A 27,315-nucleotide genomic window follows, 5' to 3' on the forward strand; every position below is an offset into this window, starting at 1 on the left:
TCCTGACCAACATGGTGAAACCCCATCTCTACTAAAAAAAACAAAAATCAGCTGGGCATGGTGGCTGGTGCCGTAGTCCCAGCTACTCCAGAGGCTGAGGCAGGAGAATCGCTTGAACCCGGGAGGCAGAGGTTCCAATGACTGCACGCCAGCCTGGCAAGAGTGAGACTCCATCTCAAAAAAAGAAACAGGACCCAAACATACATTCTAGGTAATTCTTGGCTCTCCCTTACTTGGTTGGGTACATATACTTTGATTAAAGTCCTCTATCATTCCTTTTTCTCTTGCATCCTAAAATAAAGACACCTCTCTTTTATGGACTGAATTGTGCCCCCCCAAATTCATGTGCTGGAGCCCTAATTCCCAAGGTGATGGTATTTGGAGATGAAGTTTTTGGGAAGTGATTAGGGTTAGATGAAGTCATGAGAGTGGGGCCTTCAGGAAAGGATTAGCATCCTTATAAGAGGAGACACCAGAGTGCTCTCTCTCTCTTTCACCAGGAGCCCAATCAGCCAGCATCTTGACCTTAGACTTCCAGACTCCAGGACTGTGAGAAGTAAACACCACTGTGTCAGCCACTGGGCCCACAGCACTCTGTGAGGGCAGTGCCAGCTGGCTGATGCCCTCTTACACCAGTGGGGATCTCATCCTGTGCCTACATCGGCCATCCTGGTCTCCCAGGAGCCAGGGCATTCCACCTGAAGTGGTCCCAACAGGAAACACACACCCCACCACCTCGGCCCACTAGGCGTGCTTCGCTTCCACTCAGGGCTCCTCCCACAGGGAGGTGTGCGGCAAGGATTTTGTTCTGGGGGAAGAGAGATCAGGAAGAAGAGAAAATTAAATAAGAAATTGCTAAATGTTCTGTTGCAAGTGGAAGGAAGGGGAAAGGCCATGAACTGACACATATTTTTTTTCCTATTACAATTGCAGAAGTAATATATATTCATTATAAAAATTCAAGCAACAGAAGTGTATACAATAAAAAGTAAAATTTCCTCTTTGTCATTTCGTCATTTCACATTCCACTCCTTACTCACCAGAGGTCTCCACCATTAGTGAATTGACATTATTTCCAAGAGGTTTTCAGATTGCACACACACACACACACACACACACACACACACACACACACACACACACACACACATATACACAAATAGAAGCTTTTTTCCAAAACAAAAATATTATTCAGTAACTTGTTTTGCTTCATTTAAAACTCTCTCTCTCTCAGATATACCTCCACGCTGTTGCAGATGGATTTATTATTATTATTTTTGAGACGGAGTCTCACTCTATCGCCCAGGATGGAGTACAGTGGCACGATCTCGGTTCACTGCAAACTCTGTCTCCCAGGTTCAAGCAATTCTCCTGCCTCAGCCTCCCGAGTAGCTGGGATTACAGGCGCCCGCCACTACGCCTGGCTAATTTTTGTATTTTTAGTAGAGATGGGGTTTCACTATGTTGACCAGGCTGGTCTTGAACTCCTGACCTCAAGTGATCTGCCTGCCTGGGCCTCCCAAAGTGCTGGGAATACAGGTGTGAGCCACTGCGCCTGGCTGGATTTATTGTTCTATCAGCTGCACAGACTTCTATACTATGATGCTCCATGACCTATGGGATAGTTTCCCTTTCGATGGACATTAAAAGTTTCCATTTTTTCTCCATTACAAATTGTGGTTTAGTGAACATTCTAATTTATATATCTTTCTATAGTTGAATATGTTCATAGAATTTCTCTTTACAAGTGAAGTTGCCATATCAAGAGGATATACAAATGTAAAATTTTGTTTGCCCTTCAAAAAGTTTAGAGTAATTCACATTCCCACCAAAATGTGGGTGAAAGGTTATCATTCTAAGTGGCATTTCTTTCATTGTTAGTGAGGTAGGCTACTCATTAGTACTATTTGCTGTTGTTTATTTTCCATAAATTGTCCATTGATACACTGTCAAAGTTTTAATAGAGTGTTTAATTTTTTTTACAAATTCATTGGAATTCTTCACATTTTAGGGTATTAATTGTTGATATATCTTAAAGTTTTTCTCCCTGTACATATATTGGCTTTTCTTCAGTGGTTAGTTATTTTTCCTTTAAAAACTGAAAAACATTGGATTTCCTTCTTGTCCATCTTTTTCTTTGTGCCTTTGGGGTTTTGTGCTATGCACTAGGATCACCTCCTCTTCCTGAGATTCAAAAATATTCACATACATCTTACCTAATACTTTCTTTTGGCTGTTATGTTTAGATCTTCAGTCCATCTGAAATTTGTCTTTGGGTAGATGTGAAATAGAACCATAATTAATTTTCAAATGTATAGGCGTTTTCTCCAAAATCATTTGCTGGGTAGTCTGTCACGTTCCCCCATCCGGAGACGTCCTCTTTATCATGGACACATTCCTGTGCACATGTGTCTGCTTCCAAACTATGTTTCCGTTAATTACTGTGCAGATTTAGTTATTATAGTTTTATATAGTATATTTTTATATCATTCCTGCACTACTCAATTGTTTTCCAAATGTTGTTGGCTACTGTGGTACATTTTCTATTCTAGATTCCAAATTCTAAAACTTATACTCCCCAAAATAACCACTGAAATTTTCATTTGAATTGCATTGAATGTATGTTATATTTAGGGATAATTGGTATCTTTATAACATTGTCTTCATATCCATGAATGTAATATATCTTTTTGAGTCTCCTTTTATGCCTCAGCAAAGATTCTTAGTTTTTGTTTTCATATTATTCTCACACATTTAAGTTTAATTCTAGATATTTTGTTGTTTTAGTTGCTATTTTAAATGGAATTCTTTTCCATTATGTTGTCTAATTAATGATGGATGGTATGTAGAAAAACTACTGATTATATTTCTATGTGCTCACCCCACTGATTTTCTTGTTTAATTTTGTTTTCAGCTAATTATTTTGGGAGAGGCAAACTTTTGCTGTAAAAAGTCAGACAGGGAATATTTTTGGCTTTGCAGGTCAAAGGATCTCTGTCCCAACTACCCAACTTGCCACTGTAGTATAAAAGCAGTCATAACAGACAATACATAAATAAGTAGGCATGGCTGTGTCCTAATAAAACCTTATAGAAACAGGCTGCTGACTAGATTTGGTTTTCTGACTATATTCTAATGATGCAAATATATCATATTTAAGTAATATATCTTCTCTTGTCCCCCAAAACACTGGATTTCTGGAGTGTTGAATAATAGAGGTGATAATAGTTATCCTTGTCTTGTTCTGATTTAAGGTGCTAGGCTCTTGGTATTTCACTCTTATGTTTGATGTTTCTTATTAATTTTTGGCAGATACTTTAATCCAATTAAACATGTTGTCCTCTATTCCCAAGTGACTAAGAGATTTTAACAGCAATGTGATTGGGTGTTATTGATGCCTTATGAACATGTGTTAATATTAACATTTCACCTATTATTTTCCTCATGTGTATAAACAAAATGAGCTATCTTTTAATTCCTAGAATAAATAATTCCATTTCCTACATTTCATTTAGGATTTCTACATCTACATTAATAAATAAAGCTATAGTTTTCTTTTTGTAGTATCTCTCTGATTTTTAGTGCTATTCGGACCTTGTAGAATAAATTGAGAAGCTTCCCATCTTTTTGTGCTCTGAAACACTTTAATACAAAAATTAGCTGTTCTTTGAAAGTTTGCAAGTATGCTCCAGAACCATTTGGACCTGGCAAACGTTTCAGCAATTGGGCTTGCCCTTTCAGCGTCTTCTGTGTCATTGATCTACAGGAGAAACGCTGTAGATCACACAGCACATCTCTTTGTCCCTGACCCCTAAAGTCTGTATGCGGCACTGGCCAGTGTTCCCTTAGACTTGCCCTTGAGAAGCCAGTCAGCCCAGGCAAAGTGCAACTGCAGAGGGAAACGTGCCAGCACCTGAATATCTTGCGGGTTTGTCACTGCATTTCTGCTTGGGTTCAGGAAAGGTTAGATTATACAAGGGAGAAAGATGGAAGGAGAGGGGTCTGGAGAAGCCGAAAGGGTGACAGAAGCAACCTCTTTAGAATGAAAATAGTCAGTAAGGGGTGGCCCCAAGCCATCTGGAGTGAGAGAGGGACGGCTCTCCCAGCTCCCACCTCCACTCCCTCCGAGATAGAGCGGCACTGGAGGTTTTAAGGACATTACTGGTTCAAATAAGGGACGATGCAGTTTAGAAAAGTGAATGGGTTTTTAGGCGCCTGGAGGCTTTGGGCCTCCAGGTTCCTGTTGGGTTTTCAGGTGCCATTTGCCTGGGCAGTGCCGCCTTCAGTCCTAAGTGATGCAGACCCTGGATGGCAGAGCCCCTGGCCTCCCCAGCCCCACTTCCCCATCCATGGGCTACACCCTTTCCCTGGGGGTGGGCAGAAAGGACACAAAGCTGCCAATCTGGGGCCTGCCCCTCTCTTTTCTGGGCCACGTTCAGGTGCTGGGAATGTGGGGAGTCCTTGCCGAGTATCCCCGGGCTGCGAACCTGTTCAGAGCCTTCAGTGTGCACACCTAGAAGCTCAAGTTGTAGCCCGGGGGTGGCCTATTGTGGGGCAGGATTAAGCGACAGGTGAGAACCGAGAGTCGGGCAGTACAGGCTCACTTCAGATCTACACGGTGGCAAGGAGCTGAGGACTGGGAATGCCCTTTGCTTGAGCTCAGAAGGGTTGACTCTCAGGAGCAGGATAAAAAAGAGGTTTCTATTTCTTTTAGAACCCAGTCTCTAGGTTTCCTAGCTCTGCATCCAGGTAGAGAGAAAGATGGAAGGCAGAGGCCACAGAAGGCAGTGAGGGCAGGGCTGGCCTCCCCAGCGTGCATGTCCCTGGGGCTCAGAGGTGATGAGCACAGAAGGGGGAGGGTGCTTCAGGGCACACATTTATAAATTGCAGACATCTGTCCATGGGCTCCCTATCATGCTTTGTTTATTGTTTTTAAGTCTAGGGCAAATACCAAATGTGATCTTGCTGCTTCTTGACCTGAGTGTTTAAAGGTCCTTTCTGGAGCAGTGGGACCTGAGCCCTATGAGGGGTGCACCCAAGGCCCGACAGGAAGAGCAGCTCCCTCCTGCACGTTGGACTCTCCATTCTAGGGAAATTGCCCCTCTCCCCAGACAGGTATGATGACTTTTATAGGATTATTGGCCCAACGGGAAAATCTCTTCCAGCTGAAACCCCATCTGCACCCAGCTTCAGCTGGAATTGTGATGGTCAGTGACAAGACAGTGGTGCCACTGAGTCTGCCCTGTTCAGTGGGATGGCCAGCCGTGGCCTCCACTCGGGGGAACATTTCAGGCTCAGAAAGCCAGCACCTCAGAATGCTCCCCATGCTTTTCTCATCTGCGGAATCTGGACTTTCTCTATATGGACTAAACCCCCTAATTGAAGGCTTTGATTATCCTGCATGTGCCTGAGGTGTTCCCAGGCAGCCAGGGTGTGGAGGCTCAGGAGCTGAGAGAGCAGTGGGTGCAGCGGGTTCTGATATGGGATGCTGGGCCTTGAGCAGAATGCTGGGAAGCTCCGGATTTTCTCATTGTTCATGGACCTGGCTATCCTGAAGTCCTGCTTCCACATGGAAATGTGGTTTACTCTCAGCCCCATGTTTGTGCGTAGGCAACGGATGGCATTCACCAGGAACAGCACAAAAGCAAAGCTGCGATCTTCCTGGAAATAATTAGAGTCAGCACTGCGAGCATTAGGGGTGGCGTGAGCTGGCACAGCCTGCTTCCTGCCCTCACTTCTGTGTGAAAGAAACAAGGCAGGGCACTGTGCAGCCACCGGCTGGTGGAGGGAAAGGTGCTGGATGGAGAGGCTTTATGAAAGTCAGAGCCACCAGGAGCCCCAGGGCCATCCCATCAGGCCAGAGGAGCTGCGTCTGGTGCTGGTCCACTCTCCGATGCCCGCAGGAGGCACCCTGCCTGCCCTCCTCACCCTGTGCATCCCCACCCAGCCTCCTGGCTGCTCGGCCCTTGATGCTGGGTTTCGGGAAGCTGTTCTCTCCTCTTTGGTGGCATCATCTGCTTCATCAACAGGTTTGCTTTTTCTCAGGTGTTGAGTTCAAATCCCCTAACTCTACTTTTACAGCTAGAACTGAGAAAACTTTCTGTACTCATTTATCTGTTTGAGCATTTAGACACAGAACCTAGGTTTTTATAATGTGCCACATAACGATGTTCACATGGTCCCATAAGATTATAATACAATGTTTTCAATTTGTCTTTTTAATATTTAGCTATGTTTATATACATAGATCCTTACCATTGTACTGCAGTTGCCTGCAGTATTCAGTACAGTCCCAGGCTGTACAGATCATTAGCCTAGGAACAACAGACTACACCGTATCACTTAGGCGTGTGCTGGGCTGTGCCATCTAGATGTGTGAAGTACGCTGTGTGATGCTTGCACAGTGATGACATCTCCTAATGATGCATTTCTCAGAACATGCTCCTGTGTTAAGGAAGCCTGACTGCAGTCTGAGCTTGTTCTCCCTAGAACCCTCCCCTGCCACACCGTGGCTATTCCCGATGTGCAGGTAGTGGCTTCATTACATTAAACATGGCAGTGAAAGCCCCTGCCATGAAAGTTCTGGGTGGAGGGTGGGACCAGACACATGTAAGGGAGGCTGGCGGTGAGTGGGGGCAGCTGAGTGGGAGGCCCCTTGCCCATGCTGGGACCCACTTAATTCCTCTGATTTTTAGCAGAATCAGGGCAAACTTCTACTTATTTTGGTGCTCTGAAGAAACAAAACCTGGGCTTGCCATAGAAAAATATGTTCCATCAGGGAATTCCCTCTTGACTCTGTGAAGGAGAAAAACTATGAAGGGATCTTTGGAATGAGGGGTCTCAAGGGCACTGGAAGGCTCTGGCATGTGAAGAGCTTGAATGCATCTGAGAGCCCGAGGGGCTGGCCCAGACACAGGAGGAAATCTCTGAGCTAGCTTGGATTTTTTTCCATTAAAAAATTCTCTGGTTCCTGGGGTGTGATGGTGATGGTGATGGTGGGAGAGGCTGGTAGGGACAGGAGGGCTCTCTGTACTTTCTGCTCAGTTTTGCTGTGAACCTAAAACTGCTCTAAAAATAATTTATTGATTTTTAAAAAAGTTATCAGGAAAGAACACCTACAGTTGGTTAGATATGATTAATAACTAGTACCAACATGGCATTGTTAACAAAGAATACATTATTATTATTATAAGGTACTCATGAGTAAAGAACAATGAATAATATACATCTAATTTTTTAATACTCAATGCACAATCAACATTTCTGATCAACAGTATAAACCATATAAAAGAGAATTCTGCTTTTCATTTGTAGAAATACTGCTTTCATCATTGCAAAACTTTCACGGTTAAAACGTACCATATGTTGAAGCTATAAAGCTATTGTTTGAATGTTTCTAAAACAAAGTTATTGCTGTCTGTTGTTAATTGGTTACACTGTCACCTCTAATACCAGTCATCAAATCCATAGGATCTCTTAATTTCCAAGAGATTGTATTGTACAGCAAGATTATTTTTGTGGCCAAATCAGGTCATAGGATTCCTTTTTTTTTTTAAAGATAAGTAAATGCATCCAGAAATGTATGCATGGGTTTAAGTTTTCCCCATAGTTTTATCTGCTGGGTGATAGGGTGGAGCTTCTTAGTGCTTCTGCTGGGAATTCAGATAGGACAGACTTGCAGCCTCAGAGGACACACTGCGGGTAGTGCAGAGAGACATGGAAGGAAAACACACTGCCTGCTACAGTTTTTATCCCAGGTATAATTTGTGAGGAATGTATAACAAATGTTTCTTAAAGCATGAATCCTCTTCTTGAATTCTTGTTTTTATGAAAGCCATCCAACCACTTACTCAATCCTCTTGAAATCTGCCTTTTGTAATGTAACTGATAGGCCAATGTTTTCTTTCACTGTGGGAAATAAAGGCTACTTGGTTGCTTTAGGGAGGGCAACAATGTCAGCTGCATAAACAGCAAGAATATTATATTTTATTACTAGTCCACCCTTAATAAAGAGAGCAAGCTTAGGAAATGGAAAAGAGGTGTCTGTTTAATATTTCCTTTGCTTTTCAACCATTGTTTAGACACTCTCCTTTCTAGTGCTTGGAGAACCTTCATGGAAACTCTGTTCAGGTTCTTGACTCTCAGCGACAGATGTGGAGGTCTTTGTGTCTTAGTTCTCTAGGCCTGAGAATCACATACACCTGCAGAATTTGCCTTCAAGTCCATGTCCTTGTGGCTAATTCCTAGGCTGGTAGTTCTCAACTTTGGCTGCACATTGGAATGACCTCAGGAGCTTTAAAAACTATGAACGCTTGGGTTTGGGTTTCAGCCCCAGAGATTTGCGTTTAATTGGTCTGAGGTGTAGCTGGGCTTCAAGCTTTTTAAAAGCTCCTCAGGTGATGTCACTGCAGCCAGGGCTGAATAACTTCTCTAGGGTGGCTGGGCCCAGGCTCGGTAAGACTGTTGGTGAACTAACCAAAGTGTGCTGAACATTATTAGGGCTCTCCAGATATGTCTAGTTTATACTGATAAATGAGTATCAATTGTAAATATAAAAATAAAATTTGCATTGAAGTCACATTATATATATAAACCAACAAAGTGCTATGTTATTGCTTTTCTTACATGTACAGGGTTACACTGGCAGATGATGAGAGTATGGCATGCAGCTGGATTTTTCTAGTAGTAACAACAGACAGTGAGCCCTTTCCATTAACACTGCCCCAACAGACTCAACAGAACCTGCCTCAGACCAAGCTAAATGTGCTTTCCATCATCTTTTAAAATTTCCTAAATATAAAAACGATGCTTCTCTTCTTCACCATGACAATGACCTAGCTTAGCTCCCCAATGAGGTTGTGCCTTTCTATAAGAGAGAGAAAGGGCTTTCCTCTTGCCTCAACTTAACCCTTTTAAACAAAGATTTCAGTTTCAAATTTTGATTCTATTGCAGTCTCTCTAAAGTAAACTGTGTTTCTTTTAGTAGAAAAATGAGTTTCTAAAAATATATTGTACAAAGTTCAGTGCTACATAAAGAGGATGATATCCCACAACAAAATTACAAAAATAGATTTACATTTAAAAATCCTGTCTGTGTCTTCAATAGTACAAAGTCGTACCCCTGGTATGGCAGGTGTGGCTGGTGAGAGAGGCAAGGATTTCTGTTCTGTAAGGTTTTACAGCCCCCAGGCAAGGAAATGTGAGCAGATCATTATGTTGCAATAAAAGTGTGTGCTTATCACAAGAAAGAAATGCAGAATAGACGTTGAGGGCAATTTCAACAGGTGTTGCCTATGTGGAATAGCAGCTCATTCACAAAGCAGGGAAGAGACTGGTTTCTATAACTTACTTAGAGAAAGCAGAGGGTCCCAGGGCTTTTTCAAGGCTCAGATGGGGGTATTTGCCCCTTTCCAGCTGAACTGCTGGTGACGATGAATTGGAGGCTTTTGAAATGGCCACTAGCAGCCAAGTCTCAGGCTTATCAGTGACTGCAAATTGTTCTCTCCACTGCACATGGGAATCTCTACCCCACCCAGCCTTTTATTCTACTCTGACTGGGGGCCCTGGTACAGACCCACAGTCTTGTACAACTGAAGACCCTAGAAATAAGGTTTTCAACCCTTATTTCAAGCCCATTAGAATCATGAAAGAGCCCCTGAGATTTGGGTTGAGTTGGTCTGCAGAGACTCCAGGCCCCTTCTTTTGAAGCTCCACAGATGATTCTCTTCTGCCTGAGGGGAGGTGCCGAGTTCCCATCACCCACCAGCTTCATCCTACACAAGTGCAATCAGAGGCCTAGTGAGAGTGGCACTGGGTGGGTGGCCCCCCAGTGAGTGCCAAGCAGACCCCACCAGGCCCTTCCTTTAGGCCAGAGGTTCTGGAAACTTTGATGAATGTTGCAATAACCAGGGGGTGCTCTGAAGAGGCCCTACGGCTGGGCTGCACCCGAGAAAATCAAGCCACAATCTTTCTGGTTGGGACCAGGAGATTCCCAAGAGCAGCCGCCCTTGAGAACCAGTGCCTTTCCTGCTAAGCAATCCATAGTCCCCTTATGTCTGCAGTTGTGAGGCGGGGGTGGTAAGTCACAACATCAAGAATTTCAGCAAACACCTAAGCTTTGGTGTCATCAGCTGGAGTGCAATAGGATGCGTCCACAGTGCTCCCCCTTACAACCTGGACTCACAGCGAATATAGAGTTTAGAAGACTCATCCCTTCTCTGATCCCTCATGGGGAGACGCGCATGGTGTAATTAGAGGAGCTCCTTAGAGATGATGCAAGAAGACGCACGAGGGCTGGCGGCACCTGTGAATGTGAGCTCTCAGCGCCTTGCTTTCCTTTGACCTCTGTTTGCAAAGACCACATCTGAAGCTGGGGTCGTGGGGTAAGGTCTTCCGGGAACGGACTGAGGAAGAAACAGCCAACAGACAGGCTTTCTGTGGGGTATGAAGGCCAGGCTATCAATCAGGAAGACCTTCAGGGATGGAGTCCGAGCTTTGAGAACTGACGGATCAGGGCTGTTAGGTGAAAATCATGGGACTTTGGGCAGCTCCTCTCCTGACCTGCCCACCACGGTCGCCAGATCTGTGGAGAGGCTAAGGGCTTTGTGGCTTCTACCAGACAGAACTGTGCCTCCCTGGACAGATGAAGTGAGAACTATTTTGGGAAGCACAGTCTTAAAATTAATAGAATTTAGCAACTAAAATTTATGGTGGAAAATTAAAATATGAAGGAGAAGAAAGCTAGAATAGCTTTTGCTCTTTTATTAGGTTACTGTTTCAAACTACAAAAATATTCGAATTTAATGCTACAATGTGACTCGCTTACAACTGACCTGCCTCATCAATCATCTGCTTCTTGACACATAAGTGACAGCAGAATGTGGGTCCTTCTGTTTCCCAGTTCTGACTGAAATATTTCTGTATGTCCTGAGGTGAATGAATAATGGAAGTGGTTTACTGGCGATATAAAATCTCAGATTCTTAGAAATGTTGTGTAGTCTTCTCACTAAGCATGTGCAGAGATGATAGCTCAAAATCCCCCTGGGGGCTGCAACTTTTAGGGAACTTGTGGGATGCTCCAAGCTCATCCCCTGGCTTAGAGGGAGCAGGTTGTTAGGGTGACTTATGCGGACTTCAGCAGTGGAGGCCTCTGGCAGCTGTTCCCTTGGTCAGACTGCCCCTGCTGCACCTGCACTTTCCACCTCCCTGTTGGCTGAGACCTGGTCATCCTGTGAGGCCTCCCTTCCAGGTCTCCTCAGGCAGGACCCAACCTCCCTGCTCTGTGCCCTCATAGTGCCTGGCTGATGGGTCCTGTCTGGCATTTGTCACGTTGTTTTAAGGTTAGAATCGATGAGTCCATTTCCTTTGCTAAATTGTGAATTTCTTAGAATCAGGGACTATGTTTTATTTATCTTTGTATCTTTCGTACCCATAACAGGCTAGTATGGATGCTTAGGGGTATTTGAGAGCATAATAGAGTGGAAATGAATATAATTTTATTTTCATTGAGACAAAAATCAAATGCTTTCTTAACAAAGCTGTAGGGGCTCTGACTGATCTGGGAGTCAAAAATTACTTTAAAAGCAAAAGGAACATTTTCTATGTGTGTGTGACTGAACATAACTGTAGGCTGAAAATTTTTCTGAACCATTTCTTCCTTGATAAATTGGATGGGGTGGATATTGACTAGGAGAGTTTAAAACACTGTTTACAAAGGACTGCTGTTAATCAGTCAGATTACAGGGCACACACAGATTAGGAAAAAAGGTGGGATCCTAACTAGCTGAATCTTCCAATTGTAGAGAAATTATTTTAGGAAGGAATTTTTTCTTCTAAAACATCTGCAAATGTTGTGAAACCATTATCAATTTCAAACCCTAGTTTCATATTTACTACCTGAATTCCACACTACTTATAATGCTACTGTCATTCGTACCTGTAAAATGCCCTGTTGTGACCAGAGGAGAAAACGATCTTCCATGAGTAACCCAAACTAATTTTGGGGGGTTGGGGTGATGGCTAAAGGAGATTTCAGAGCAGCTTCATTTTTGTAGTCTCCTGATCTATGCCCCAAAGGACCTGATGCGTTTCGTCTGAGCCTCAAATTAGGAGATATGTTTTTGTGAGAACAAAAGCGGTGCTATCCTTAGGTATTCCACATTCTCAGCTGTGGGCTATTGGTCTGAATGCTGATGAATCCAATGTGGGCTGGAATCCAAGTTATTATTTGATGTGTCATCCTCTCTTGCTGATTTCATGACAGCAAGACAAGGGCAGCATACTGAGTTTCAAAACAATGGAATGGAAGACAAACAAGTCAGTCTAACGCTCACGACTGGAAACCACTGGTCAACCAGTGGGGAGTAAGTACCGTGGGGACATTTTTACAAAAGTAAGTCTAAGGAAGAGTTCTATCCCTTCCGTTTCTTCTTTGCTCAGGAAGGGACAGAGTGGCTTATCCTATTGTACCTGCCATGACTCGATACAGTACCGATCCGGCCTGCTGGGGCCATGAAGGCCTTCTTGGATCTTTAGTGTTTTGCAGTGGAAGCCTTGAAGCAGAACCACTGGAATCAAGTGTCCTCTGGAAGACTTGTGGCTTGTGCTCCTTGCTCACAGTTGGGCCTGGATGAACTCAGGGTAGCAAGTGCTACCAGCAAGCTTCTTCCTTGTTGGAAGAGCCCATTGAAGTAAAAATCAATAGCGACAATGAAAAACTCTGAGATCCCCAATCAATAAAAATCCTGACATACACTTTTTTTTTTTTTCAAATATACCTCTTTGAAGGATAAATTTCTGCTCAAAGGGACAATATTCTTGCTGGATGCGTTTCTGTAAATGCTTCACAGTTTGAAGACAAAGGAATGCACCTGCAACTTCCCAAAATGCGCCCGAGGTGGAAGCACTTCCTGGCTGGTCGGTGTAAACGTTGTGAAACCAGTCTGTGGGTCTAAGAGCTAATGCGGGCATGGCTGTTGGGATGGAGGACCTGCTGTGGCATGGTCCTGGGTATCGAAAGAGTCTGGATTTTTAGGGCTCATACTATCCTCCGTGGTCATGCTCCAATAAATTCACTGCTTTGTGGCGCGACCCTTAGGTATTCTGCATTTTCAGCTGTGGAGCCCTTAAAGACGCCATTTGGCTTGGCTTCCTTGGGAAAGAAGTCCTGCTGGTAGTCAGGGTTGTCCAGGCTAATTTGGTGGCTGCCTTTCTGGGCCCAGTGGGCAGGGCTGTCGAATGTGCTGCTGACACAGGTGGGCTGGACAGTGTTGAGATACTCGGGGTTGCCCACTGCAGTGCTGTGGGGGTCCTGGTAGTGTGGATCTCTGCTGGGTGTGGGGTTCAGAGGCTGATTATGATAGACAGGATTCTGCACAGAGCCAGCGGGCCTTTTGGGAACCGACTGGTTTATGTATTCTGAAAGCGGAAAGAAATCAGAGGTGAAGTAATCAGTAAAGCACCATCCCATGCAGGATCCCCGGGTTCTGAACCCTGTGAATGTCCTCAACAAGGAGACTTATGACGGGGAGCAGGAGCCTTGGGAGGGCCCTCTTGCTGTTGCTGCAAAAGAAAGTGGGTTCTTTCCTGTACTTCTGAAAGTAATGGACATGTGTGTCTTTTGTAAATTTAAAGTTCTCAGGATAAACTGCCTTGAGGGGAGTGTGTGTATGTGTGTGTGTATGTGTATGCATGTGTACATGTATCTGTGGTGTGCATGTGGTATGTGTGTCTGGTGTATGTATATGTGTGTGTAGGTGTGCTGTGTGTGTGGTGTATGTGTGTGTGGTGTATGTATGTGTGTGTGGTGTGTGCATGTGGGTGTGTGGTGTGTGTGTATGTGTGTGTATATGTGGTGTGTGTATACATGTGTTTGTATGGTGTGTGGTATGTGTGGTATGTTTGTGTGTGTGGGTGTGTATGTGTGCATACATATGTGTGTGTGTGTGGTGTGTGTATGTGTGTGTATGTGTGATGTGTGGTGTGTGTCTGTGGTGTGTGTGTGGTGTGTATATGTGTGGTGTGTATGTGTGTGTATATGTGTGTGTGTGAGGTGTATATGTTTGTGTGTGTGGGGGTGTGTGTGTGGTGTGTGTGTGTGGTGTGTGTATATGTGGTGTGTGTGGTGTGTGTGTACGTGTGTACATATGGTGTGTGGTGTGTATGTGTCTATGTGTGTATGTATGTGTGGTGTGTGTGTGGTGTGGGTGTGTATGTGTGCATACATATGTGTATGTGGTGTATGTTGTGGGTGTGTTGGTGTGTGTGTACAGCAAACAACCCAGACACAACAAAGAGCTCGTGCAGGCTTGGTCATGTGTTTATCTGCTCCTTACGCCCTTCACTGTGTCTGCAAATCTGCCACTGTTTCCCCCTCTGGAGATGCTGGAGGGAGCACCTGGCTTGGACACTGGGTGGTGGAGACTGGCTGCTGCTGAGTGGGTCGAGGAGGCTGAGGAGCAGGACTGTTTCTAGACAAGCCACTCACCAGGCACTGGGAGGAAGGTGTCGTCTATGCTGTCCTCAGTCAAGGCACCTGTGGGGTCTGAGCTGTATCGCTGCAAGAAGCTGTCTTCCTTGATGGGACAGCTTTGCAGCTGCAAGAGGAAATGAGGGAAGGTTACTCCAGTCAGAGCTGCCCCAACTTCAGTGTTTGCAAAAATCACCCGAGATCTCCTTGAGATGCAGGTTCTGATTAGTAGGTCAGGCAGGCCTGAGAGTCTGCACCCTACCGGGTGCCGGTGCTACTGGGCCGCAGGCTGCAGGGTGGGCAGCAGGGCTGTGCTGGGTGCTGTACAGCAGAACTTTCTGCAGTGAGGGAGGTGTGCTATGAGTTGTGCTCTTCAGTAGGGTCACCACTATGTGGCTACTGGACACTTCACATGTGTGAGAAACTGAATTTTATATTTTATTTCATTTTAACTTATTAACATTTAAGTTGAAGTAGCCACATGTGGCCAGTGGTTTCTGCATGGCACAGTGCGGTCTAGACCACGGCCTCACACTTCAACAGACATCAGCATCACCTGGAAAGTGGCTCAAACACAGACTACTGGGTGCCACCCCTAGAGGTCCTGATTTGGTCAAACTGGGGCGGTGGCCTGAAAAATGGAGTTTCTAACAAACTGCCAGGCGATGCTACTACTGGTCCAGGAGTCACGCTTTGAATGGCACTGTGAGGCGTGACAGCTATGCAGGGAAAAACCCACACAGGAAGAAAACTCAAGATTATCTGGGTTAAGATTATTTAGGTTAAGGCATTTTCCATGTAAAATAGAGCCATAGTGGAGAGCTGTAAATTCTGGCTTATAAGGTGTTCATACATACCCCATTTCTATCAATGCAAGCCACAGTGGAATTGTTGCTGGTTGCACTCTGAAAAAGAAACAGAGCAGTTGCCCATGGACTGCTTGTACCACATCTCGTCCACTTTTCCTGAATGCAGGTGGTGCGCCTCATGGAGGGTATATCGTGAAGGTGTTTAATTTTTGTCTTAATCATTAGTTTTAGAGCAACTAGGTTTAGTTTTGATTTAATTCCATTCCATAGTGGACCTAAAAGGCTTACAATCAAGTTGTTGCAATGCAACAAAATAATTAACACACACAATTTATTTTGATTTTGATTTTACCATTTGGTTAAAATTGACTTCATCTCCATGTGAGTTTCACTAGATGGTTGTTATTTTCCCTAAAATTCAATTTGTTCAAATGAGTAGACACAGCTTGAGAGAGAGAGAGAGACAGAGATTTCATACCAGAGAGCTCAGGAGGGGAGTCCGTGACGTGGAGGGGCTGCTGAAGAAGCCCTGCTGTGGGATGAGGTACTCATCGGCATCCACCACATCGTCCATGTCTTCTTCATCCATCAGGGCACGGTAGAAGTTGGAGTCTGTAGGGCTTGGCAAATGCATTCTTTCATCCCCCTGGTGCAGAGATTTTGAGGCTATTAGAATGGCCCATAGAGATGCTATTCCACTTCTTGGCTATAGGAGCAGGGGTCTATTGCTAGCAGGTGCCTGTGTGTTTGCCAATTTTGTTATAATGAAAATGAAATCCCCCGTGGTTCTCTAAATTATAGCTGCCTCCCCTCATGGCATGATGTTGGTGCCTTAAAATAAAACATGAACCATGCTTTGATGCTTGAAAGCCCCTACATGAGATGCAAATAGCTTCTGAGGAAACAGAAAGGGAAGAAGCTGCAGCATTCATCGAGTGTGCACCTTGCTGTGAGGTGCTAGGGAGTGTATTTTGCAACATACTTTATTCAATCTTTGAGACAATCATGTGAGCTTGGTTTTGGTATTCCTGTGTTATGGAAGGAGATAGGTGGATCAGCTTCCTGGGTGACGGGAAGAAGTGGAGAGTCAGGGGTGTGAAGCCACGTCTGCCTGACACCAAAGCCCGATAGACCATGCTTCTCTGTTAGACCCAGCTGAGGCTTTGGCTAGCTGGACAGTGAGGATGAGCGCGGGAGGAGAGTCCAGACGGGGAGGGGGAGATGGAGTAGGGTGGGCCCCACTCACGGACGCTGCTTAGTTCACGATGTGGCCTGCGCCTTACTGAGGCTTGCTGTAATGCGTTGGAGGGCTTAATAATGCAATCTGGGACACAGGGAGGCCAGGTTTGCATGTGACAGAACATAGTGACGTGAGACGCTCATTAGAGGGACTCTTCCCAATGGAAGGACAGACTGCGATTTGTACCTGAATGACAAGGTAGCGCTGGGGGTCTCGGGCCATTTTGGAGAATTCGATGATCAACTCACGGAACTTTGGGCGACTATCTGCGTCTATCATCCAGCCTGGGGAAGGAATGAGAAAAAACAGTGCAATTAGAACACCGAAAGAAATGATAAAGATGGCATTGCTTAAAGAAGGCATTGGTGATGCGACACTTCCAGTCAAATAAGTGATGAAAGAACGAAGTCTTTGTGGTAGACTTTTCTGTCTTGGCCAACTAGTACTGGTTACTGTTTAAAGACCATGCCAGCATCGTACATTTGAATCAGAATAACAATAATGCCCTCTAGTTTTTCTATGCCCACTCTTCCTGGGGTCAGCCTCCTGTGTTGTCGCCTGAGGGGATGGAGCAGTGTGGGTCTGTGCAATTGCTCTCTGTGAACTATCCTGACTACAGTGTGCCCTGCACCAAGGTCCTCACTCAACATCCACCCTTAGCATTCCTTCAGGTAGGAAACCAGATGCAACGTAGAAAAATAGGCTTTAAAGAATTTGGGGTTGGGACTGGGCTTCTGCCCCCGGCGTCTCCAGTACAGCGCAGACCCAGTGGGAATGCATGCAAGTGAGAGGGCTGGCTGTGCTGGCAACTTCCACAGGAGGACACACTGTTAACTGTGCTGCTTCATGTGACTACCCAACAATCTAAATCCAGATGAAACAATTTGGAGGTATGGCTACGCCTGGAAATCCTCATGCCTCTTGAGGGATCACATTTATTTTCCATCCACAAGATGTCAAGCTATTTTAGGCCAGACTGCTATGTGACCTTAGACAAATCACGTGGCTTCTCTGGATCACAGCTTCCTTAGCCCAAACCAAGGAAGTTAAAAAAGATTAACTCTGTGGTCTAGAGTTCAGAAAGGCATTAATATTTACATTAACTTGGCTCTGTCATATTCCCTGTACAACTTTACTTTGCAAATGCTCATCCCATGCATGTAATGCTACCTCCAGAGCCCACTGCACTCATGAATCTGGTAGAATAATAGCATCAATCAAGTTACACACTCTTATTTAGATTAAAATGTTTAAATTCCACACTGCAGAGACTTCACATAAATCCACTGGTTTAAAAGGTTTAAGTCAAAGCAGAAATGTTGACTCTATTAGCCTTATGTTGTTACGCACTGTCATGCATTTAAAAACATTCAGTCTCCCTGGTAACAGGCTTCAAAATATAGGGCAACTCGGTATTTCATTGAGTAACTCAGTGAATAGAATATTTTGGTGTAATGACTTGCAGAAGCCTTTAGTTTTATTTATTTGCTTGCAAACATGGGCAAATGTCAGGTCACACTGCCAAATGAGTCAAAAAGTGTCTTTAGAAGAATGCTTGAAGGGGTATTTACAGATGTTTCTGGATTTATGTGCCTGCCTTATGTAATGTGATGACATTTCTCCAGGGATGCAAAGGCCTCAGGTGTTTGGCTAAGAGCAGCCACCAAGGCTCAGCTAGGCAGTGTGGACAGCCCCACCGGTCACTCACACTTGACCATGATCATGTAGACATCGATGGTGCATATGGGTGGCTGGGGGAGGCGTTCTCCTTTTTCCAGGATGGAGGAGATCTCGCTGGCAGGGATTCCATCATATGGCTTGGATCCAAAGGTCATCAACTCCCAAACGGTCACCCCTGAGAGGATAGCACAAGAAAAGAAGGCAATGGGATCATGAATGAACGATCACAGTCCCTTGCTTTACTCATCATTGCTGGTTACTGTTTCTTGATGTTTAGAAACCTACATTTCTGTAGTCTTGGGCAATTTGCTTCAGTGCTGGAAGCCTCAGTTTACCTCTCTATAAAGTGAGATAATAACAGTATCTGTTTCACAGGATGGCTGTAAGGACCCAACAAGATAATACAACTGAAATGCTTAGCGTGATGCCCAGCAAGTAGTAAGTGACTGATAAGTGGTAAACTTTGGTAATTAACAATAAAGACAACAGTAACTCTACTAGCATAAGTATTATGCTCCAGACAGGATACACACTCAGTCACCTGCTCTGAGGGACCTGTATCTGCAGAATGAGGAAGATGCAGATTCTGAACAGGGCTATAAACTGCACATTTTTACATCATAAAAAAATTGGAAATGAAAAAGCTTAAGTTCCATTTGATAAAAATAAAAACCTCCGGAAGAAACTGAAACCCTGAACAGACCAATAATGAGCTCCAAAATTGAATCAGTAATAAACAGCCTACCAACCAAAACAAAGCCCACGACTGGATGGATTCACAGCCAAATTCTACAAGATGCACAAAAAAAGCTGGTACCATTCCTACTGAAACTATTCCAAAAAAATTGAGGAGGAGGGACTCTTCCTTAACTCATTCTATGAGGCCAACGTCATCCTGATACCAAAACTTGGCAGAGATACAACAAAAAAAGAAAACTTCAGGCCAATATCTCTGATGAACATAGACATAAAAATCCTCAACAAAATACTGGCAAATCAAATCCAGGAGCACATCAAAAAGCTTAAGCCACCACAATCAAGTCAGCTTCATCCCTGGGATGCAAGATTGGTTCAACATATGCAAATCAATAAATGTGATTCACCACATAAACAGAACTAAGGACAAAAGCCACCTGATCATCTCAATAGATGCAGAAAAGGCTCTCAATAAAATTCAACATGTTTAAAACTCTCAATAAACTAGGTATTTAAGGAACAAACCTCAACATAATAGCCATCTATGACAAACCCACAGCCAACATCATATTGAATGGGCAAAAGCTGAAAACATTCCCCTTGAAAATTGACACAAGACAAGGATTCCCTTTCTCAACACTCCTATTTAACATAGTATTGGAAGTCCTGGCCAGATAAATCAGGTGAGAGAAATAAATAATGGACATCCAAACAGGAAGAGAGGAAAACAGCTATCTCTGTTTGCAGATGACATGATCCTATATCTAGAAAACCCCATAGTCTTGGCCCAAAAACCCCTTAAGCTGATAAACAACTTCAGTGAAGACTCGATTGTACAAAATCAATGTACAAAAATAATTAGCATTCCAATATGCCAACAACAGTCAAGCTGAGAGCCCAATCAGGAATGCAATTCAATTCACAATTGCCGCAAAAAGAATAAAATAACTAGAAATACAGTAAACCAGGAAGGTGAAAGATCTCTACAATGAGAACCACAAAACACTGCTTAAAGAAATCAGAGATGACACATACAAATGGAAAAACATTCCATGCTCATGGATAGAAAGAATCAATATCATTAAAATGACTATACTGTCCAAAGTATTTTATAGATTCAATGTTACTCCTATCACACTGCCAGTGAGATTCTTCACAGAACTAGAAAATACAACTTAAAAATTCACATGGAACCAAAAAAGAGCCTGAATTGCCAAGGCAATCCTAAGCAAAAAGAACAAAGCTGGAGACATGATGCTACCTGACTTTAAACTACAGGGATACAGTAACCAAAACAGCATGGTACTAGTACAGAAACAGACATACAGACCAATGAAGCTGAATAGAGAGCCCAGAAATAAGGCTGCACACCTACAACCATGTGATCATTGACAAAGTTGACAAAAAAAAAAAAAAAGCAATGAGGAAAGGACTCCCTACTCAATAAATGATGACTAGCTAGCCATGAAGAAGATTGAAACTGGACTCCTTCCTTACACCATACACAAAAATAAACCCAACATGGATTAAAGACTTAAATGTAAAATCCCAAACTATAAAAACCCTGGAAGACAACCTAGGTAATACCATTCTGGATATAGGAATGGGCTAAGATTTCATGATGAAGACACATCAAGCAATTGCAACAAAAGCAAAAATTGACAAATGGGATCTAACTAAACTGAAGATCTTCTGCACAGCAAAAGAAACTATCATCAGAGTGAATAGACAACCCACAGAATCGGAGAACATTTTTGCAAGCTACAAATTTGAGAAGGGTCTAATAACCAGCATCTATAAGGAACTTAAGCAAATTCACAAGAAAAAATCAAACAATCCCATTAAAAAGTGGGCAAAGGACATGAACAGACACTTTTCAGAAGAAGACATACATGCAGCCAACAAGTATATGAAAAAGAGCGTAACATCACTGATCATTAAAGAAATAAAAATCAAAACCACACTGAGATACCATCTCATACCAGTCAGATGGCTATTATTGAAAAGTAAAAAAAACCAAAAAAAAAAAAACCCAACAGATGCTGGTGAGGTTGTGGAGAAAAAGGAATGCTTTTACACTGTTGGTGGGAATGTAAATTAGTTCAATTATTGTGGAAAAGAGAGTGACAATTTCTCAAATAGCTAAAAACAGAACTACCATTTGACCCAGCAATCCCATTACTCAAAGGAATATAAATCATTCTACCATAAAGACATATGCATGCATATTTTCACTGCAGCACTACTCACAATAGCAAAGACATGGAATCAACCTAAATGCCCATCAATGACAGACTGGATAAAGAAAATGTGGTACATATATACCATGGAACACTAGGCAGCCACAAAAGAGAATGAGATCATGGACTTTGCAAGAACGTGGATGGAGCTAGAGGCCATCATCCTTAGCAAACTAATGCAGGAACAGAAAACCAAATACCGTGTGTTCTCACTTATAAGTGGGAGCTAAATCATGAGAACACATGGACACGTAGAGGGGAACAACACACACTGGGGTCTATAGGAAGGTGGAGGATGGGAGGAGGGAGAGGATCAGGAAAAATAACTAAAGGGTACTAGGCTTAATCCCTGGGTGATGAAATAATCTATATAACAAACCCCTATGAACAGATTTACCTATGTAACAAACCTGCACATGTACCCTGAACCTAAAATAAAAGTTAAAAAAATGTCAGGTACTAAAATCTAAAAAATACAAAACCACAATAAAGATATAACAAGCATAGAATAAAAACCCTCATATTTTTCCTTCAAAATCAAACAACTATGATGGTTAAAAACAAGTGAAAGCAGTGATAATTTTAGAACCAGTGTTTTTTCAGACAACCCCGAGTTCTGATGGCCCTCCCATCTCTGGATAACAGAGGCCATTCCCAAATGGAACCACCTGAATTAATACACAGAATGCAAGCTTAACAATGGAAGGAAAGCAATGGTTTGGGGGCAAGAAAATAGATTCTTGTGTCATCCCCTGCTCCCAACACCATAGTCTATATGGATTTGTAAAAGAAAGACTGTCTCATTTCCAGATCTATGCAGTCAGTTTAACTACTATTTAACTAGGTTTTTAAACGTGTATGATGAATTCTAGTGGGAAGACAGGTTATTAGATTTTGGAACAAACAGCGAGAGAGAGGAGAGCTAGTGTAGCCAGTGTTAGGTGGAGAATGGACTGGAAGGTGTTGCGAGTTCTCTCTTTTTAGCTCCTTGGTACAACACACTAGGCCCCTAATTTATTAAATTGAATAATTTGCCTTGACTAGAGACCAGAGAGTAGAGAAAACAGGATATGGTTTTTAAACTGAAAATTCAGGCTCATGGTCTGGTAGTTCCAGTGGGCTGCCCAGGCCAGTGATTATAATCTGCCGTGGCAGCCTCAATGATGTTGAAAACACACAATGTTTTCAGTGGGAACCTACTTCCTGAGAATGGGTGTGACCACATCAAGGCACTAAGCCCCTGAATTCGAGAGGGCTTCCACTTGTGCATGGAGTGTGGGCATTGCGCTGGCACACACTGGCTGTGCCTGGAGCGTGAGGGGAGGGGGACCTGGCGGACGGGAGAGTTGCCAGGGCCAGATGGCCCAGCAACCCATCAGTCATGGCCAGGTGCTCTGGTTTTATCTGAACATACCTGGAGGACCAAAGAAAGATGTTGAGCAGAGAATGAAAAGTCTGATAAAGTTAAAAAATATGCACTTTGGGAGGCTGAGGCGGGCAGATCATGAGGTCAGGAGTTCGAGACCAGCCTGGCCAACACAGTGAAACCCTGTCTCTACTAAAGACACAAAAAACTAGCTGGGCGTGGTGGCGCATGCCTGTAATCCCAGCTACTCAGGAGGCTGAGGCAGGAGAATCGTTTGAACCCGGGAGGCAGAGGTTGCAGTGAGCCGAGACTGCACCACTGCACTCCAGCCTGGGCGACAGGGCAAGACTCTGTCTCAAAAAAAAAAAAAGTTAAAAAATATATGTGGCTGCTGTCTGGAACATAGATGAGGGAGAGCAAGTGGGAAGAGGGGAGACCAGCAGGAGACAGGGCTGTGCCTGGGGCGGGAGGCACCGGCTGCATGGGGACAAAATAAATGGCTTGGGGCAGGACCCCGGGGTTCCCTCGTGGAGAGGAGATACATTCTGAAAATGGCTGAAAATAACGATGCATCAGCAGACCTTTATTTCCTTATCTGTTCCATTAATTGAGGCAGCTCAGCTCACAGGTGCACACCAAACTTCACTTATTCATGGACACAAATCTCTGCCTTTGTGTCATACATCTTACATTTTAACAGAAGAGATAAAGACTCAGGAAATTTAAAAATATGTATGTATTTGGAAAATCAGAAAGTTAATAATGCTATAGGAAAAAGAAAAAAATACTAAGTAACAAAGGACGATATCCTGAATAATTTTGCTTTTGTGGTACTGACTAGATTGTTCTTGGAAATTCCTTTCAATAGTGTTCTCCTCAAACACACATTTCTAGAGAGGTGAGGCGACTCCTCCCTTGCTCCTGTTGCTGTAGATGGCTGGGGTAACTGATTTTCCCCAGTAAAGGGGTAGGTTCATGGGTTCCAGCCTTTCAGTAAGTTGCTGGGTGAAATTCAAGGACCAAGTGCGGTAACGCAGCGGAACATGCCTGGCACAGCGGTCAGAGACAATGTGTCAGCAACACTTTCTCAACATGGGAGGCCCTTGTAGGCTCAGGACAGGGCAGGGACCTAGGGCCGGGTGAGGAGAGGGGCCCTCGTGAGAATGGGTACAGGCCTGTGCTGGGCAACACTGGGATTCAGAAGAGGAAACAGAGAATCCCCCAGGGCCAGACCAGATGGTCCTCCCGAGAGCAAGAAGCAAGGGTCATCTCCCTTTCTTCTTTTATCCCTGCAGACATCCTCCGTGTGTGTCTGTGAAGCCGTTCTCTCTGACACATAAGGGCCAGGGTAGTTCATCTTAAGCCTCATTTCTCTACTGGAACTATGCCCCACCAAGCTTCTTCTGTCACCTCCCTCTGGTTCACTTCAAATTCATGGCAACGTCAATGGTTTGGTTAACATTAAAGTTTGGTTGGACTTTGCAGGGAGAGCTGTTTCCTAAGCTCTTTCCCTCCCATACCCCCCACCCTGCCAGACCAGCTCATCGCAATCTCCAGTGACTTTTGGACGGCAGCTGGACTCGATTTCCTCTGTCGTGTTTTCTCAGTACAATAGATGGACAGCAACGATTACATTATCATTAGTCATTATCTCGAAAGAAAATACTTGCACGTCAGAGGATATAATGTAAATTAATTAACAATAAAAGCCAGCTTGGCCTCAGTACAAATTCATTAGCATCAGGATTATGACTCACCATAGCTCCAGACATCACTCTGGTGGGTATAAATTCGGTGTAAAATTGATTCCAATGCCATCCACTTGATAGGCACCTTGGGATGGCGAGAGATAAGGCAGTGAGACAACTATTAGTTTCCCTCTGTTGGAAAAAGTTAACTCACTCTGGACCTAATTACAAGTGACACACACAGAGGAGCCAGATCACCCCACGACCCATCCCCCAGGCCTGGCGCCTCCTCCCGGCAACAGGGGATTTCAGTCTGACAGAGTTCAGGGCTGCTCTGGTAGGTTTCTGAGCACCCTCTGGGTCCTAGGCTACTCTGGTGAGCTGGGAGCCCTGGTTGTGCCCAGTGGCCTCACTCATCCAGGTCTGTGTGTGTTTTCAGGGCCCAGCATCACGGGGTTGGTGACTGCTAGGAGCCAAGCAGGCCAGAGTGAAACCTAAGAGAGGCATGGCTGTGGGAGGGCATTCGAGGGCCTGACAGGGGACGTGCATCCCTTAGTGCTGTGAGGGTCCCTAAGGGAAACCTGAGCCAGAGAAGGGAGAGAAGGACTCCATCGCTGCCTATCCCAGCCACGAGCCACAGACAGCCCTGGGAGCTTGGGCCCGCATGGGGGCCCTTCCTGTTCCTTAGGTGTCCTCCACAGCAGTGGGCCACCAAGGCAGCTGTGACCTTTCCCAATTGCGCTATTAAAGGGGGCTTATATATCCTGCAGGGAGAGGCTGAAACCTAACCTTTGCTAATGATCACCTGGGGATAGCATCCTCATTCACTGTCCCAGCAAGTCCCGTTCCCAAAGCAGCTCTGGCTCACACTACCAGGAGACCCAGGCTGGACCCAGCTGCCAGCAGCAGCTGCTATGAGCTCACCCAGAATGTCTGGAAAGCGTCCTCCCCTGCATGAGTTAAACAATACGGGTAGGCAGCCTGGTCCCTGGTGTCAGGAAAATGCTGGCTGACCTAAAGCCACCTCCTTACTTTGCCTCCTTCTGCATGGTATTCTTTCTCTTCTGCACCCAGCAGTTTGGCCAGCCCAAAATCTGTGATCTTGACATGCTGCGGTGTTTTCACCAGTACGTTCCTGGCTGCCAGGTCGCGGTGCACCAAGCGCCGGTCCTCTAAGTAGTTCATGCCCTGAAACAGAGAAGACTCTGCTGTGAGGGGCAGACCATCATGGGAAGAAGCTCTGCATCTGAATTCAGGGTCATGTTCATGCCAGGCTCTGAGCCTCTCCATGTCGAGGACTTACGGCTGGTGAACATTAGGGACTACTGATCCAAGGAATGGAAAGGCGCATGAAAGAAGATGTAACCCGCTGCTGACCTTTAACTTTTCTCCATCCAGTTCCTCAAGTTTTAAGTCCAAAGGTGCTCGTATATGAGGACAAAGAAGAGCAGGGGCTCTGCTGCCCAGCTGAGACCTGGGCTTGAACTTACTGGATTGCCAGGCTGACCCTCCTGCATGTGGTTTATCTGCAAAGCGGGGGTGGGGGGTGGCGGGGACCATGCCCTCTTCACCGAGCTTGTGCAAAAAAATGTCTGTCAGGGTTTTTAAGCCACACTCTCATTGTGCTTTATTGGACTCTCCAACATGGTTCACTGCCTATGAAGATTTTTGTCCTGTTTTACTTTTCACTGGTTTATTATTATTGTTATTACTGAAACCACGTGGATACTGAATATGCTTTTAGAAGACACCACTACCCCCACCTCCCTGGCTGCCTCCACAATCTCGCTGCACTTGAAATCTCTGCTCTGAGAGTAAGAAAGAAAGAATATGTGAGAAGCAGCCAGCACAGTGCCCAACAGAGTGAATTCCTAGAAATGCTACCCTGACCCTGGCTGATCTGACACACAGCCTCTGGTGTCCTTGTCACATGTACCTTTCTCCCTGCTGGCTGCTGGGGTCACTGCTGACCCCTGCGCCTCCTTGCTCGACGGATGCCTACCTTGCTGAGCCCAACTGCCCCGGGCTTTGGCATGAGCATGGCAGCCTGCATCTCTCTGCAAGGGCCAGGCTGGCAGGTGGGAGAGGCTGGGAGGGGTCAAGCTCTGCAGACCTCTTATATTGTTTCTACCACACTGTCTTCTCTCTCCACCAAGAGGGTGGGCCACCTTTCTAGTTCCCTTTATGGCTGATGTTCATGTACTTTCTAGTACAGAGTGGGCACCACAGAAATGCTTGCTGCGGTGCAGCAAATAGAAACAAACAGGCATCCCCAGCCTGCTCCACTCTGTCGCTCCTGTATGGAGGGATCCCACTGTAGTGTGACTGCAGGCAAGAGCTGTAGATGTGGATGGATTCCCAAGTTTTCTGGCAAATTGTTTTCTTTTTTTTGCATGACTGTTATGTGAAAATGATTCGTTGAATTGGCATGTCAGAGCAAAATTAAAATTTTTTCTTTCTCAGGCAAAACCAGTCATCATAAGAACGTAGGGTCTCACAAAGATGCTATGCAGAATTAGTCTTTGGGCACCATTTGTGAGGCCTTTAATGTTTTTCTCTTTTGGAAAAGAGACGCTTGCCTGACATCCACATCTCATAACTACACGGACTGTCCCCTCACCCTGCACTGCCGAGAGCGCTCCTATGGGTTTCCGATGCTGCTGGACATTAGTGCTTCCCTGCCTACTTAAGGGGAAATGAGCAGGTTCTTAAACGGAATAACGCTTCCAAATTAGGAAGTATTATGTCAGGATGGTGGGTGGAAAGGGAGAGGAGAGGGAGGGAGAGAAGCCGATGAAGCGCTTCTCAAAAGAGGACTGGCCCAGACTCCCTGCTACTCTGGCAGCCTGGGTCTCCTTCAGAGGCAAGCTCCCTGCCCCCGCTGTCTGCCCCATCTGACTCCTGGGATGCTGACTTGCTCTCTGCCTGGTACCCTGTCTCTTACAGAGCAAGGCCTCTGTTTATTAAATATCATGAACTCCTGCCCATTCGAAAGGGAGAGTTAGGCTCAGCCTCTTGCCGGTTCGACTGAGTGTCTACCTTCTTGGCTGTGTGAACTCCCAGGCTGTCTCCTCTTCTCTCTTCTCTGTCCCTTGATTTCTCACCTTCACCCTTGCTTTCTCCTTTCTT

General features: G+C 44.8%; 1 protein-coding gene across 1 annotated transcript in view; it reads right to left on the reverse strand.

Moving 5' to 3' along the window:
* Positions 1-6,993: 6,993 nt before the first annotated feature.
* The window catches only part of EGFR (epidermal growth factor receptor), a 67,701-nt gene continuing 47,379 nt past the window's right edge, over positions 6,994-27,315 (reverse strand). The window contains exons 20-27 of the mRNA XM_032758025.2: positions 25,219-25,374; positions 24,256-24,331; positions 18,225-18,371; positions 16,703-16,800; positions 15,755-15,922; positions 15,325-15,372; positions 14,486-14,594; positions 6,994-13,416 (exon numbers count right to left, since the gene is read on the reverse strand). Of these exons, the coding sequence (XP_032613916.1) occupies positions 13,055-13,416; positions 14,486-14,594; positions 15,325-15,372; positions 15,755-15,922; positions 16,703-16,800; positions 18,225-18,371; positions 24,256-24,331; positions 25,219-25,374 (1,164 nt within the window). The 3' untranslated portion in view covers positions 6,994-13,054. The remainder of the gene's footprint in view (positions 13,417-14,485; positions 14,595-15,324; positions 15,373-15,754; positions 15,923-16,702; positions 16,801-18,224; positions 18,372-24,255; positions 24,332-25,218; positions 25,375-27,315) is intronic.

This window comes from Hylobates moloch, unplaced genomic scaffold (assembly GCF_009828535.3).
Source record: "Hylobates moloch isolate HMO894 unplaced genomic scaffold, HMol_V3 SCAFFOLD_1, whole genome shotgun sequence".
NCBI classification, from domain to species: Eukaryota; Metazoa; Chordata; class Mammalia; order Primates; family Hylobatidae; genus Hylobates; species Hylobates moloch.